The sequence below is a fragment of the Microdochium trichocladiopsis genome (assembly GCF_020744255.1).
Source record: "Microdochium trichocladiopsis strain MPI-CAGE-CH-0230 chromosome Unknown B0I36scaffold_10, whole genome shotgun sequence".
In the NCBI taxonomy this organism is placed as follows: domain Eukaryota; kingdom Fungi; phylum Ascomycota; class Sordariomycetes; order Xylariales; family Microdochiaceae; genus Microdochium; species Microdochium trichocladiopsis.
In genome coordinates, this window is record NW_025763553.1 from 2559553 (window position 1) to 2572280 (window position 12728).

A 12728-nucleotide genomic window follows, 5' to 3' on the forward strand; every position below is an offset into this window, starting at 1 on the left:
AGACGTTATCTTCAGGCTCAATTGACGACAGCCTATTGACTTGCTCTGCGCACGATCCGATCGCAAGTACGATCGAGCTGGGCTTTTCGGAAGGCCAATTTGCGATGATCACCACGACAAATGGAGTGACGAAGACACAGTCCCACCTGCTGCATGTCATGCTATAATCCACTTTTGGAGGGTACTTGATGGGGGACAGTCTACACGGTATGCGCCACAATGCGCTACAATAGCTGGATCGTGCGGAAATCGCAACTAATATCGGCAAAGTGGACACCGATTGTGGTCACTACTGTAATAGTAGCGGCATACTCACCATAGTGAACAAGAATTGAGCTGAACCCGAAGCTTGAGACATTCTCATTGTCCTGTCTTGGTTCTGACACGCATCAGAATCTAGATGCAGCGGAGCAGCTAGAGCACCCTGATTGCCGGATCCTGGGACAGGTTGAGGATTCGCTTTTTGTGGGTAGTGAAGCATGGGGTGTTGGCCGACCCAATTATGTCGCGGTGATACAGCACAACGGCATTGTGGTTTGAGGCTTTGATTGGCCTTCAGCTGCTGCTTCGGAAATGGCTCTAAGTCTCATGGTTGTAGTCACGTCGTGGGTGCGCCACAATTAGCGCATTCCAGGGGGCACCCACCCCGCTTCTGTATTGGCCGGCTCACTGTTGCATGATGTCTCTGCTTTATGCGTGAACAGCAACGTAGACTCTGCGCTCACACAGAAACAAGCGCTTGGTGTGTAATTCTCTTTTCGACATGCTGAGGTACCTAGAGCGACACGGCAGGGTGACGGGGACCTTCTAGTCTGCGGGATCAAGCTGACATAATTATGCTTTCGTGAAAAGAGAATAGTAGTGATTGATCACAACCAGGCCAAGCTTCATAATGATTCTCTAGTGATGGTGTGCCTACCCAATGCGTTGTTGAGGCCTAGGGTAAACTGAGGGCGTCAGTACGAATTCACCATTATGTCATCATAAGAGCGTAAAGTCCAACTTTATAGTTTTGGCTGGCGGGATCCTGTATTGAGCCCGCTTGTGATGCTTCTTGTTATGTATTACTGTATCTCGAGATGCCTGGTTTGCCTAGTCCAGGCCGAATGATCGAGGTAGTTTTTATGCACCAGTTTATGTCGAGCATACGTATGTTGGATGGATTCTGATAACCCTGCATAATTTACCACAAGTGTGTAGTCACGACCAGCTCCGAGATCGCTCGCTTAATCAGCAATGCCCTGGTCAGCACGAGCCAGCTCAGGCGGGCTCACTTGGGCTCAGTCGCGATGTGGGGATAGCTCAGGTAGGACTCAGGCTTGTGGGCGAGGACAGCATTTGGTACGATGGAAATTTGGGTTCGATTATGGTGGAAGTCCCCATTTAGCTATCGTGCATGCGGCACACAATTCTATACACAATAGGATTAAAGGTTTACAGACTTCTAATCTGCCACCATAAGGCAGCGTAAGCTCCATAGTCCTGGTTATTATTAAGGCACATATTGATTCGGGTCGAGTTCTTCCCTGAGGTAGTAAGATACCTAGGCTTGAGTGTTTCGTTCGATCATATTGTTCTGTAATAATGGTTTTGCGGCCTACCCTTCCAAGCGGGCCCCAATTCAGTATTACGTCCATTCCGTACGGTACTGCCGGCAGATCATGAGGTCAAAGCCTCTGCGCTCTCTGTTTAGGGGGGCAACCCCAGCGCAAGTCGTCTTATGAAAGATCGGATCGTGGCGTAGCATATAATAACCAGCTATCTCTACTGCTTTTCCAAATCTTCTGTCAGAAGCATGTATGTGACCCGATTTCTAGGCAGTCAACAGGAGGATTCAGCCATGGGTTGATCCAACGTGGCATTGGAATCCTTCGGCGCAGGGACCTGATTGGGCAATATGTGTTCACCATGCCCCGGCATCCGGGGAAATCCCAGGGGTCATTATTTCTCATCAGAAGAGAACCTGGTCCAGCTGCGCACTTCCGCGGCACATGCCGGCCCAGCCAGAGGCCACAGGCAGATCTTCGTTGGGGTATATCATGAAAGCGGCATTGATAAAGCTGAAGAGGGACGAGCGGTGAGTAATGCAGGCTTTCATCATGAAGTAGGTTGGCGTTATTATAACGACCAGAAGTACCATCGGCATAATGATGGACTTTACTCAAAACCGTCTTGGCATCGTTGCGCGTTGCTAAACACGGGTCGAACAGCTCGGTCAAGTCACATGGTGGCACTATCGTACGTTTCGATTAGACACAAATTGCAGGAGCCACGAACCCAAGCTACGAAGAAATCTTTCAGCCAAGACTCATTGTGGCGCCCACAGTGAGCATCGTCGACAAAGCCAACTTCGTGATCAGGCTGTCGACAGTTGTATATGAGAGGCGCCTTGTCAAGCTCCGTCCCGACGACTGCCCGGGTGCGATAACATATTCACACTCAGAGAGATCGCCATTACCACCAAAATGACGATTTGCTGTCAGCATGGTCCGGCAATTGTTTTGGTCCACAATGGCTCTGCCGCACCAGCTCGATTCTGCAGGAGCAGCATCTTTAGACGGAGTAATTCTCGCTCGTGTCGCGATCGCTGACTAAGCATATTCACTCCGGTTGCGCTTCAATTGACATGTGTCCGGCATGCTTGCATGGTATTATTTGGTGGCGGCCGGGGACGATTCCCGAGCCGTTCAAGCCGCTGAAATTAAATGCGTCGCGTCAGCACTAAGGCTCCAGCCCCGCTGCTGCTTCACTGGTTGGGGAGAAATACGATCTGGGTTGCCAGACTCGGCCGTGCTCCGCCCCGCGCAATCTCGGGTTTTCCATGGAGGCCACGCAAGCGGCACAGGCAGCCGTAAAGCGAACCTCTGGTGTGCTGAGGCGAGCTGAACAAGGCCTTCTGTTGGCGGGCGTCGCGACAATTACGCGCGTACTCTGTCCTTAGTGTAGCCAGCCAACAATGGCGCCCAGCTGCGCTGTAATTTCCGTGTGGGGCTTGAAGGAGCCTCGTCCGTTATGCAGCCGAGTAAGTTGTATAGCAACATCAGCCTTGCTTCCTTGGGATGGGCTCACGGCAACTGTTCGCGAGGCCAACTGGGCGAAATGGCCCGGAGCTGCCCACTCGATCCACAAAGAATCGAACGCATCCAAGACGCTTGCCCGGGTCGCCACTGGGGAAACAGAGACAAGCACGCTAGGGATATTGTCGTCTTAGTGTCTCTTGGCTGCTCCACCAGATCGATGCGGCTCAAGATTTGAAGCCCGCTAGTGTTGGCTGCCATCCATCAGACGCCAGCAAGTTCTAGGGCTCTTGTAAGGTGATTGCCAAGTGCCTTGGCGGTTCACAAGCTCGCTCACAGATGGGACTCAGCAAAACCGGCCCGACCGCATATCCACCCACCCAACAGCGAGGGAACAACGGCCGAGTAGGGCTATGACTCGAAGCTGGCGAGTTTGGCCCTTTTTGCACTTTTGGCGGCCCCTGTCTTCCACAGCCAAACCAGGCAGGGCCCAGGCAAAGAAAGGTGGAAGGCGGAACAACCAACAGCCTTGGCCAGGTACCACTAACTAACCCCCCCATCTCGTCTCCAGTCTCATCGAGATGGGCTGGCTGCATTCCCGGCACTGAAGCTCCTTGCTGGCCCCCCTGGCTGGACGGCAGCCTAGCCAGTTTATTGTTAGCGCGAGACACAATCGCCCCAGACAGCTTCAAGGCCTCAAGCAGGTATTCCTTCCGCACAGGGACAGGGCGGCCAACATCTGCAGGTTCCCCCAAGGGGGCTGCAACCAACACACCAACCTGTCAGCAATGGCGGGCCTGTGCCGCATTCCTGCTGCCTTGCTTAGGCGCGGCACCAAACCTGGAGTTGCTTGTTCTGCCTTTCCTGCCTGTTTTCCTGCTGACTGCTGTCTTTGACGTTTGCCGTCATTTGCCTGCACACGCGCGAGAGCACTCGAGCCCTCAAGTACACGCCGCCCCATCCCGCACTGCACACGACAGCGACTCGGCTTCCCCGCGATGGTGCAGATCAGAGGGGTGCCCGGCCGGAGCCTGTACTCCGTGGGCATCGTCTCGGTCTTTGTGCTCATCTCGCTCCTGTTCTTCTGGGTGCCTACACCTCCTCCACGGGCGCCGACACGGCAGGCCGCCATCCCCAACACCATCCCAAGCCAGCCCAAGCCGGCCGCTGATCCGGCCGCGAACACAAATGGCGGCACCTCGAATGGCAGCAACTCGAATGGCAGCTCGGCCGGGCCGGGCCTGGTGCAGCAATCGACAGGCAAGATCATTGACCACATCTACAACCGCACGCTAGGAGTAAGTAACCAACGGGCGGGAGGTTGCCGGCGCATGGAAACACTGACGGTCCGTGTCTTTTGCCCCAGTTTGGCGACATCCTCTCGGTCAGCTTGCCGTCGCGCACCGATCGCAGGGACAGCATGCACCTGCAGTCGTCGCTCAGCGGCTTCCACGTCACATTCGTCGACGGCGTCAATGGCGACGACGTCGTGGACAAGGCGATCCCCAACACCTTCAAGCATGATCGCATGAGGGGCTCGTCGATCGGCTCGTGGCGGGGCCACATGAACGCCATCCAGCAGTGAGTACATGCATGCATGCTCGGAGACGATCCATCCGGCCTGAGCCCGTGGCACGCACGGCACAGTGCTTCAAGCAGCAGCCATCCCTGGTCACTGACAGTCTTTCGTGCCCAAACACAGAATCGTCGACCGCAACCTCGCCAGCGCGCTCATCACCGAAGATGATCTCGACTGGGACATCCGGATCCACGACCAGCTGTACGACTTTGCCCTGTCGGCGCGCGCCCTGATCCAGCCCCTGGCCGGGACGCAGAACCAGTACCACGACCCGACGTTCCCCAAGCCCGGCAAGAACTCGCCCGACACGGTCCCCGACATCGACTTTGCCCACCTGCCCGAGACGGAGGAGCCCAAGATCTCGCCCTACGGCGACGACTGGGACGTGCTGTGGATCGGCCACTGCGGGATGCACTTCCCCTTCAAGGACGACGTGCACCAGCCCAAGGGCCGCGTCGTGCACAAGCAGGACGAGACGGTCGCCATGAAGAAGTACCTACGCAACATCCCCCAGCCCTTCACCCTGTCCGACGACTACCCGCAGCACACGCGCGTGGTGCACCACGCCGAGGAAGGGGTCTGCACCCTCGCGTACGCCGTCAGCCTGCAGGGCGCGCAGAAGCTCATATACGAGCTCGGGCTCAAGGACGTGACGGACCAGTACGACATCCTGCTGCGCTTCTTCTGCAACGGCTTCCGCGGCAGGAAGCCGCACCGCTGCCTCACCGTCCAGCCCAGCCTGTTCCACCACTTCCACGCAAAGGGCCCCAAGTCGGCCAGCAGCGACATTGACAGCTGGAACGCCGACGAGTTTGTCACCGAGGAGTCGTCCGACATGGTCCGCTGGAGCGTGCGCCTCAACGCCGAGACGCTGATGGAGGGCGGCACCGTGTTCAGCGATCAGTACCCGGACTCTGTCCTGCCGTGAGGAGGCAGCAGCAGCAGCAGAGGCGTGTGTGGGCCTTGTGGATTTCCGTGTTTTCAATCGTACAAAGTAGTCATATCCTTGTATTTTATATATGGTTGGCAGTAATGATGAGATCATAAAAAAAAAAAAAAAAAAAAAACATGCCACTAACTGAATCAGCGTGCTTAGGCCGAACTAATCGGTAAGCGCCGATGTGTACTGAAGCGAGTATGATCTGCAGCGCTGGGGACAAAGTCCCACCAAGAGCTTGGAACCACGCTAGAGAGGCCAGGATGTCAACCCCCCAGGATCGCGGGCCCCTCGATGTGTCCTGGACACCCAAAAAAAAAACCTCACCTAGCACGGCGCGCAATACAAGCGGCAGCGCCCCAAAGTGCAAGTTGCTGCTGACAGGCTTGCATTTCCATGGATCACGAGTTTCGCATGCATCTTCGTTTCATGCAGCACGTCAGCTGGATGCAGTTTGTGAGGCCTGTGCGTACTTCGGCTGGTTGCAAACGCGCTGAAGCGCTTTCGATTTTCCGGTGAAGACCGGACAGAGGGACGAGCCTGTCAGGCACAAGTCGAAGCAAGCCACAATCTGGATTGATCCCAAAGATCGGACAACGGATCCAGGAGTCAAGGAGGAAGATGGGAGATAACTTGGCTCCGTGCTTCACGCAACACAACATCAAAGATCACCAACAAGCACCACAAACAATCATCAGGAGGGACTAGTTAGCTCTTTGAAAAAAATAAGCGTGCTAGGTGTGCTCGCGTACTACTTGGTGCGCGTGAGGGAGTCCCCTCCCCTTCATTGTGCCTTTACATGCGCACATCCAAAATTGACATTTGATGATCCTCCTCGCCGAGAGGTGCTAAACAGGTCGTAAATGTGCCATTGAGAAACCTGCATGTAGTGGAGCGAAGCACTCGCTCAACATTCTGGGGCAGCAGCTTTATCCCAACAACACTTGTAATATGCTTTGCTTCGTGAAGTCGTCGTGTAGCCAAAACTGCGTCTTAAAGTAGGGCAATTAGTGTTTCCCATCCCTCATTGCGCAGCCGATGAGGAGGAGCAACCTGGAACCAATATCTGGTTGGCTAAGAGTGCTGACCAGGCAAAGCCGTGATGGAAATGTGAGAGGCCAAGCTTACCTCGCCTGTTGCGCCGGCAGGCATACCGTGTTCCAGGAACCACTTTGTGAGCAGATCCACAGTTGTAATGGAGAAGAAGGTAAGTAAAGTAAGATCGATAACATAATCTACCTGTCTTAAATACATTCTTAGAAGACTCATTCTGAAACAAATGGCCGACTTGACCGTGGTCATAGATAGAATCCGTTATGAAAGTCCGGAATGGATACCCGAAATTGAAGGTCCGGAGTACGGGACGTGCTAGATTTATACAGAAACAGCGCACCTAGTTGGGCAGGCTGCAACGTTAAGGTTATGTATTGGGTCTCCAGAATTGCGAAAAAGCTTCCGGTACTTCTCTCCTACGCGAGGGTGAGCAGGTTGACTATATAGACGATGTGCTGAGACTTCCGCTTCGGGGCAGAAGGAGCCAAAGGGAAGTACCAGAGCCTATCGCTAACTGATGCTTTTGTGTCTACTGGTAACGTAAATGCATAGCGAGTGGGCCAGCATAGCGAGTGGGCCACCCCCACCACATCTCGAGAATCAAAACCTCGTCAGCAAAACCAAAACGTCTTGAATTGATATAAACTAATCGCTATCTTCGAGTTCAGACCCTAGAGTAACTATTTGGCAAGTTCTCGCATTATGGCCAGTCATCCCGCAGGTACCACAGCGGCGCTGCGTTGGCGTAGTGCCGCCTGCATGACCTCGATTTTCTTGCGTTTCCTGTGTTATTTGAGTGTTCACCTCTCTCTGGGCTATAAGGTCCTGTCCCTCGCCTAGAGTCATGCTCTGGCCTTTCCGGAGACGTGTTTTCTTAGCTCTCCGGCGCTTACTAAGTACTGCATTCTCGTCTTCAAGCATCTTCATCCTTGCCTCCATTAGGGCGAACCGGTGCATGATCCCCTTTGCTCCCTTCGTGAACTGCTCAACTGCTTCAATAATTGACGTTGGAGAGCTTCCCTGCTGACGAGAGATCCGACGTTTGATGAAATTAGACTGTGAACGGGCTTCCATAGCGGTGGTGGGCGTTCGGGAAGTCCATGGCTCCGGTGACGTCCGAGGCGTCCTCGAGGGTGTTGGCGTCTTGAACTTCACATCGAGCTTGGATAAAACGGCTTCAGGGTCATAGGGTACAAGTCCCGCCCCTCTGAAGCCTCCCTGGATGTTTTTTTCCGTCATTGTCTGCTGGAATGCCGCTAAAAACGAGGGGAGGAAGTCCTCCTTGCTGATATGCGTTGTACCCGCCTTCATCTTAAGCTCAATTTGCCGACCGTATGCTTTCTTCAGCGGACCAAAACAGCCAACATCGAGAGGCTGGAGTATATGAGACGAGTGAGGAGGCATACAGAGCGTAATAATGTTGTTGTCCTTACAGTAGGGCTCGAATTCGACCGAGTGGTGACTTTCGTGGCCGTCGAGGACGAGGAGGCGATAACCGCCTTTTGTTCGCGACTTTGTGTGCTGATCGAAATGTCGAATCCAATCTAGACCAATTTCGTTTGTAGTCCAGCCGTTTGCGGATGTTACGATTCTCCAGTCGCGAGGAATCGCGTTATCTTGGTACCAGGTCGAGAGGTGATATTTGCCGGCAAATACTACGAACGGCGGGACGTAGAATCCAGTCGCGCTAACGCCCTGGATTACCGTAACCCATTCCCGATTACCTGGTTGCTTCATCTTAACGTTCGACCGTATTTGCGCGTTTGTAACGACCATCCCGGTCGCGATAACGCCCATCTGAAAGCCTGTCTCGTCGAAGTTGTAGATATCGGAGTCCGCTACGCCGTTTTTCGCGACTACGTTCCGCACAAGCCGAAACCACGCGTTTATCGCGTCGGGATCCTCGCATTGGGCTCTCTTGTAGTCGTACTTGCGAAAGAAACGCGTCTGGAGCTGTGGTTGTCGCTTAACGAAGTTTGACGCCCATCGTGGACCGACGCGTGGCGCAGCCCGCTTATCGAGCAGTCGATTCGCCATTTCTCCAACCTCACTTAGCCGAGGAGGATATGCTCGCGCATCCAAGTCGAGAATATAGTCGACAATCGTCTGCTCCTCTAGCTCTGTTAATTTCATCGAATTTGGTAGGCTATCGCGTCGAGAAGGCGTCCCCTTATAGCGGCGGGTAAGCGTTGTTCGAGAGACGTTGTAGATTGCAGCTGCGCGGCGTATAGAAAGGGAAGGATCACGGTCCATAGCTTGAAGAGCGAGATTCAATTGGTTATCTTTAGAAGGGGTCTCCATGGCTGGTTGTTGAGTAAGATGTGTTAGAAGATGGAATTCTAGTGAAGTGATGGAGGTGGCCCACTCGCTATGCTGGCCCACTCGCTATGCATTTACGTTATCGCACACATAAAGCTAGCTACAGCTATCTCGTTGTCCTATGGCCAACATCAGGGGGGGCTTTCTAGCGACCTACATATAGCGAGTTCCGGTACAATAGTACGGATTTAGAACCGTGGCTGCTGGTTTGGAACATTTTTTGTTCCAAGCCGCTACCTGAATCTGGATCACGGATTAAGTGCAACGGTTCCTCTCCTTCTATTTCCTGTCCAACCTAACAACTCATCACTGCTACACTGGATATATGCGGGGTGAGAAAATAAGGCATAACAAGGTAGTGAGGTGCTGCGACTCCGGCTCAAACACGACGCGTTGGCGATGCGCCCGCGATGCGAGATAAAAGTGTAAGGACAGTGTGGGCACAGGAGCTTTGCCTGAGGAGGCACCTATTACCATCTTTTTTGGTATGGCTCAACTAGTGAGAGCCATTCACCGAACGTGTAGAATATAAGCTCGGCTACAATAATGTAGTATCCTACATAGTCAGCCACTTTTACCTAGCTAGACGGGTCCGACTGCCGACATACTAATGCCCTAAATAACATGGAATAAAGAATGGAAAGAAAAGGCAGGGAAAAAGTTAGAAGTACGACCTAGTAGGCTACCCGCAATCCAAGCAAAATCTCGCATTAAAATGCCCATTGTAGCACGCGGCCAGACGCACATCCAACAACTACCCTCCTCTTACCTACGGCTGATACAGTAGGACGATACTCTGGTGGTAGCCAGAGCCATTTTTCATCGTCGAAAGCAATCCAAGTGCGATCTGCGCTTAGACCATAGCCACGACGCTGCCCGTTCAAAGACGAATGTGAAAAGGGCGTGGATAAGATCGAAGAGGCTTGTTCTAATGCCGTAGGTAAAAGCGTAAATGTGCCAAGATCAGTGTGGAGGCAGTCCCCTTGTTTGTTAAACTCGATATGAGATACTTTCATCCCCATATCGAGTGTCTGGAGGCATTGGCCTGTCGTGGCATCCCACACCTTGACGGTCTTGTCGCCCGACGCCGACGCGAGCCGGCAGCCGTCGTGCGAGAACACGACCGAGGTGACCCAACTGCTATGCCCCTCGAGTGTCTGGAGGCATTGGCCCGTAGTGGCATCCCACACCTTGACGGTCTTGTCGCCCGACGCCGACGCGAGCCGGCAGCCGTCGTGCGAGAACACGACCGAGTTGACCGCATCGCTATGGCCCTCCAGCGTCTGGAGGCATTCATTCCACTGATCTTCCATGGCCGGCTTCATTTTGATCCAAGTCGGTTCTTCGTGTTGAAAAGTCATCCTAACGCGGCTGCGCGCAGGGCTAAACACCAATGCAGACGCATAGACCTGTAGCGGATGGTTCTCAATTATCCATCGATAGTACGTAGCAAAGCGGTGTGCATCCTGAAGAAAGCCATGTAGACTGTTTTCCTCCATGTCAATCGTCGAGTACGGGACAACGTGTCCTGTGTTTCGAAGCTCGAGTGGTCGATGCGCTAGTAACTCACTGGCAAGTCTGCTCAAGGACACAACAGCGCCAGGCAGTTGTTTCACAAGACTCAGACCCTCGAGCCAATGGAGAAAGTGGATCCGAAGGAATGTAGCGACTGAGTTCATTATGTCGTCGTCCTGCAATCCAGCGTTCGGCTCGAGGAGGTGGCGTATCCAGTAGGTGCATGCGTACCGAACATCGAAGAGTGGATCCGGAGAAGGTATAATGACGTCCTCAATTGCAGCACCGGGCTGACGAAGGTTGTATATGTCTCGCCGTAACGTCGTGGACAAGCACTGGAGCGACCTGTATACTATTCCGTGGTGCACCCTTCCCACTCCCGAAGGAAATATAAAAAGTGAGGCGTCTGCGGACAAGAAGTCCTTGGCGGACTGGTGGACAATGTATACGTGCTCCTCTCGGACTGTAAGGAAGGACCCGCACATGGCCACTGCCTGTCTGCAATCGTCTGTGCTACATCTTTCGAGCAATTTAGACAGAACGCGCAGCTCTTTGAGATGAAGTGGGCGATATGCTGTTACAACGACCGAGAGCATTTCCAGGCAGCGACCCGAACCACGTGGTAGCCGCTGAAGACGGTCCATCATCCTGCAGTAGACGCTTGTCAAGTCGGACGGCGTCTCATCAATGACCTCTAACATGTCCAAGCTCATTGTGTCGCGGAGCTCCGGGACGACAAGGGAAACCCAGAGAAATGTTCCATCAGCCTTCTGGCGCAGCGTGTCTTTAACTTGGCCTTCAAGCGCAACATCCGAAATTACAAGCAGCTGGGAGACACAATAGTCAATGTATGCGTCGACCGCGTGTGCGACCTGCTCTGCGTTCTCTCTCAGCTCAAGGCTGAGCCGAGCGCCCGAAGGATTTAGACGCAGCCTGCGCTCGATGTCGATGTTGTTGCGGCTCGATACGAGCCACTTGGCCGGAGACTTCCCTACGGTTCGAGAGATGAAGCCCAGCAGACTCGGCAAGTCCTTCGTACATTCATCGAGGGCATCGATGACTATGAAGACCGGCGGAAGCGCAGGGTCCCGTAAGATGTCCGTTAAAATCTCGGACAACGCAATCCAGGCGTTCGCATCCTCGAACAAAGCTCGGCCGGCGTGGTCGTACTGTTTCCGCAGGTGTCCGATCAGCGACGGCTGCTGGCCAACGAGCATGTAGATAAGCCCCCGAAGCACAGCTGTCGCACTGTTGATACGCGCGTCAGTGTCCTAGCAGAAGAAATAGGACAGGCTCCTGCCGGTGACTGGCGTCAGCTCGTCGATGATGCCGCAGAGGAGCATGCTTTGGCCTTTGCCAGGGTCGCCCATGATCCGGAGCAGGCGTGTCTCTGGGTCATCGCGCCATTGTCTAAACTCGGCGTTGTCCAGAATCCAGCGGTACGAGGCTGGGAGGAGGCCACCTTTTGTTTGCTCGATTCGTATCTTATCATGGCGCGGGTCGGTGGCTCGAAGGTCCCTAAGACACGCAGCGTCTTCCCCGGGGCCGTTGCTTCCTGTATTTACGTTATTAACGATTGAGGTGAAGGAATAGGGCTAACGAACCCATGTACAAGTCGCCCGTCACAGCGATGTTGTCGCGGCCGATTGCGATACTTCCGGAGCCGCCATTCTGGATTGTCTGGCCGTGGATGTCCATCCCGACAATTCCAACACGCGAACGAACACGCCAGCGACGCGTCTCGACACGGTTGCGACCAGGTCTTGACGCGATGGCCTGCGTTGTGCCGTAGCTGAGCCTGGTGACTTGATTGCTGCGCGTCAGCAGGTCACGGTTCGTGTTCAGGCGAGCTCGACCTGCAGCAGCCCGTGCAGGTCACCAACACTGATACAGCCAACCAACCGCTCACGTGACGGTATTTAAACAACCCCAGCCTATTCACTTGGCACGTTCACTTTTCTGCACTCGACAACTTCACAATGGCGTCCCAACCACCTCATGACCGCACGCAATTCCACAGTGCCATAATTTGTGCGTTGCCTCGCGAAGCCGATGCCGTCACCTTGCTCTTCGATCACTTTTGGGACGAAAGGCGTGATCCCTACCGCTGGGCGGATAATGACACAAATACCTACATCGCTGGTCGCATCGGAGAACACTTCGTTGTCCACGAGCCATCCTCCCGAGCATGGGTACCAACAGTGGGTGTGTCCAGGCAATACTGGGCCATTTTAGTTCTGAACCTGAGGCTAAAATTCGCATCCAGGCGAAAGTTTGAGTCAGTGGCCGAATAGAGCATCCCTCAATT

The 12728-nt window shown here is 53.9% G+C and overlaps 2 protein-coding genes across 2 annotated transcripts; both read left to right on the top strand.

The window, feature by feature from the left end:
• Positions 1-3738: 3738 nt before the first annotated feature.
• B0I36DRAFT_334602 (putative LPS glycosyltransferase) lies at positions 3739-5660 on the top strand. Its single transcript, XM_046155370.1, has 3 exons — positions 3739-4315; positions 4384-4598; positions 4720-5660. The coding sequence occupies exons 1-3, from the start codon at positions 4016-4018 to the stop codon at positions 5522-5524; spliced, it is 1320 nt and encodes a 439-aa protein (XP_046007726.1). The 5' UTR covers positions 3739-4015; the 3' UTR covers positions 5525-5660.
• A 6739-nt stretch (positions 5661-12399) lies between these two features.
• On the top strand, positions 12400-12714 carry B0I36DRAFT_435315 (uncharacterized protein; the record flags this gene model as incomplete). The annotated part of the gene is made up of 1 exon (XM_046162758.1): positions 12400-12714. One exon carries the CDS (start codon positions 12400-12402, stop codon positions 12712-12714), a length of 315 nt encoding a protein of 104 aa, XP_046007727.1.
• Positions 12715-12728: the final 14 nt, after the last annotated feature.

What these genes read in the sequence shown, in the direction of transcription:
- B0I36DRAFT_334602 (XM_046155370.1), top strand. Translation starts at nt 4,016, where the DNA reads ATGGTGCAGATCAGAGGGGTGCCCGGCCGGAGCCTGTACTCCGTGGGC. An exon ending in TCTACAACCGCACGCTAGGA is followed by an intron (nt 4,316 to 4,383) that starts GTAAGTAACCAA and finishes CTTTTGCCCCAG; the next exon opens with TTTGGCGACATCCTCTCGGT. An exon ending in CACATGAACGCCATCCAGCA is followed by an intron (nt 4,599 to 4,719) that starts GTGAGTACATGC and finishes GCCCAAACACAG; the next exon opens with AATCGTCGACCGCAACCTCG.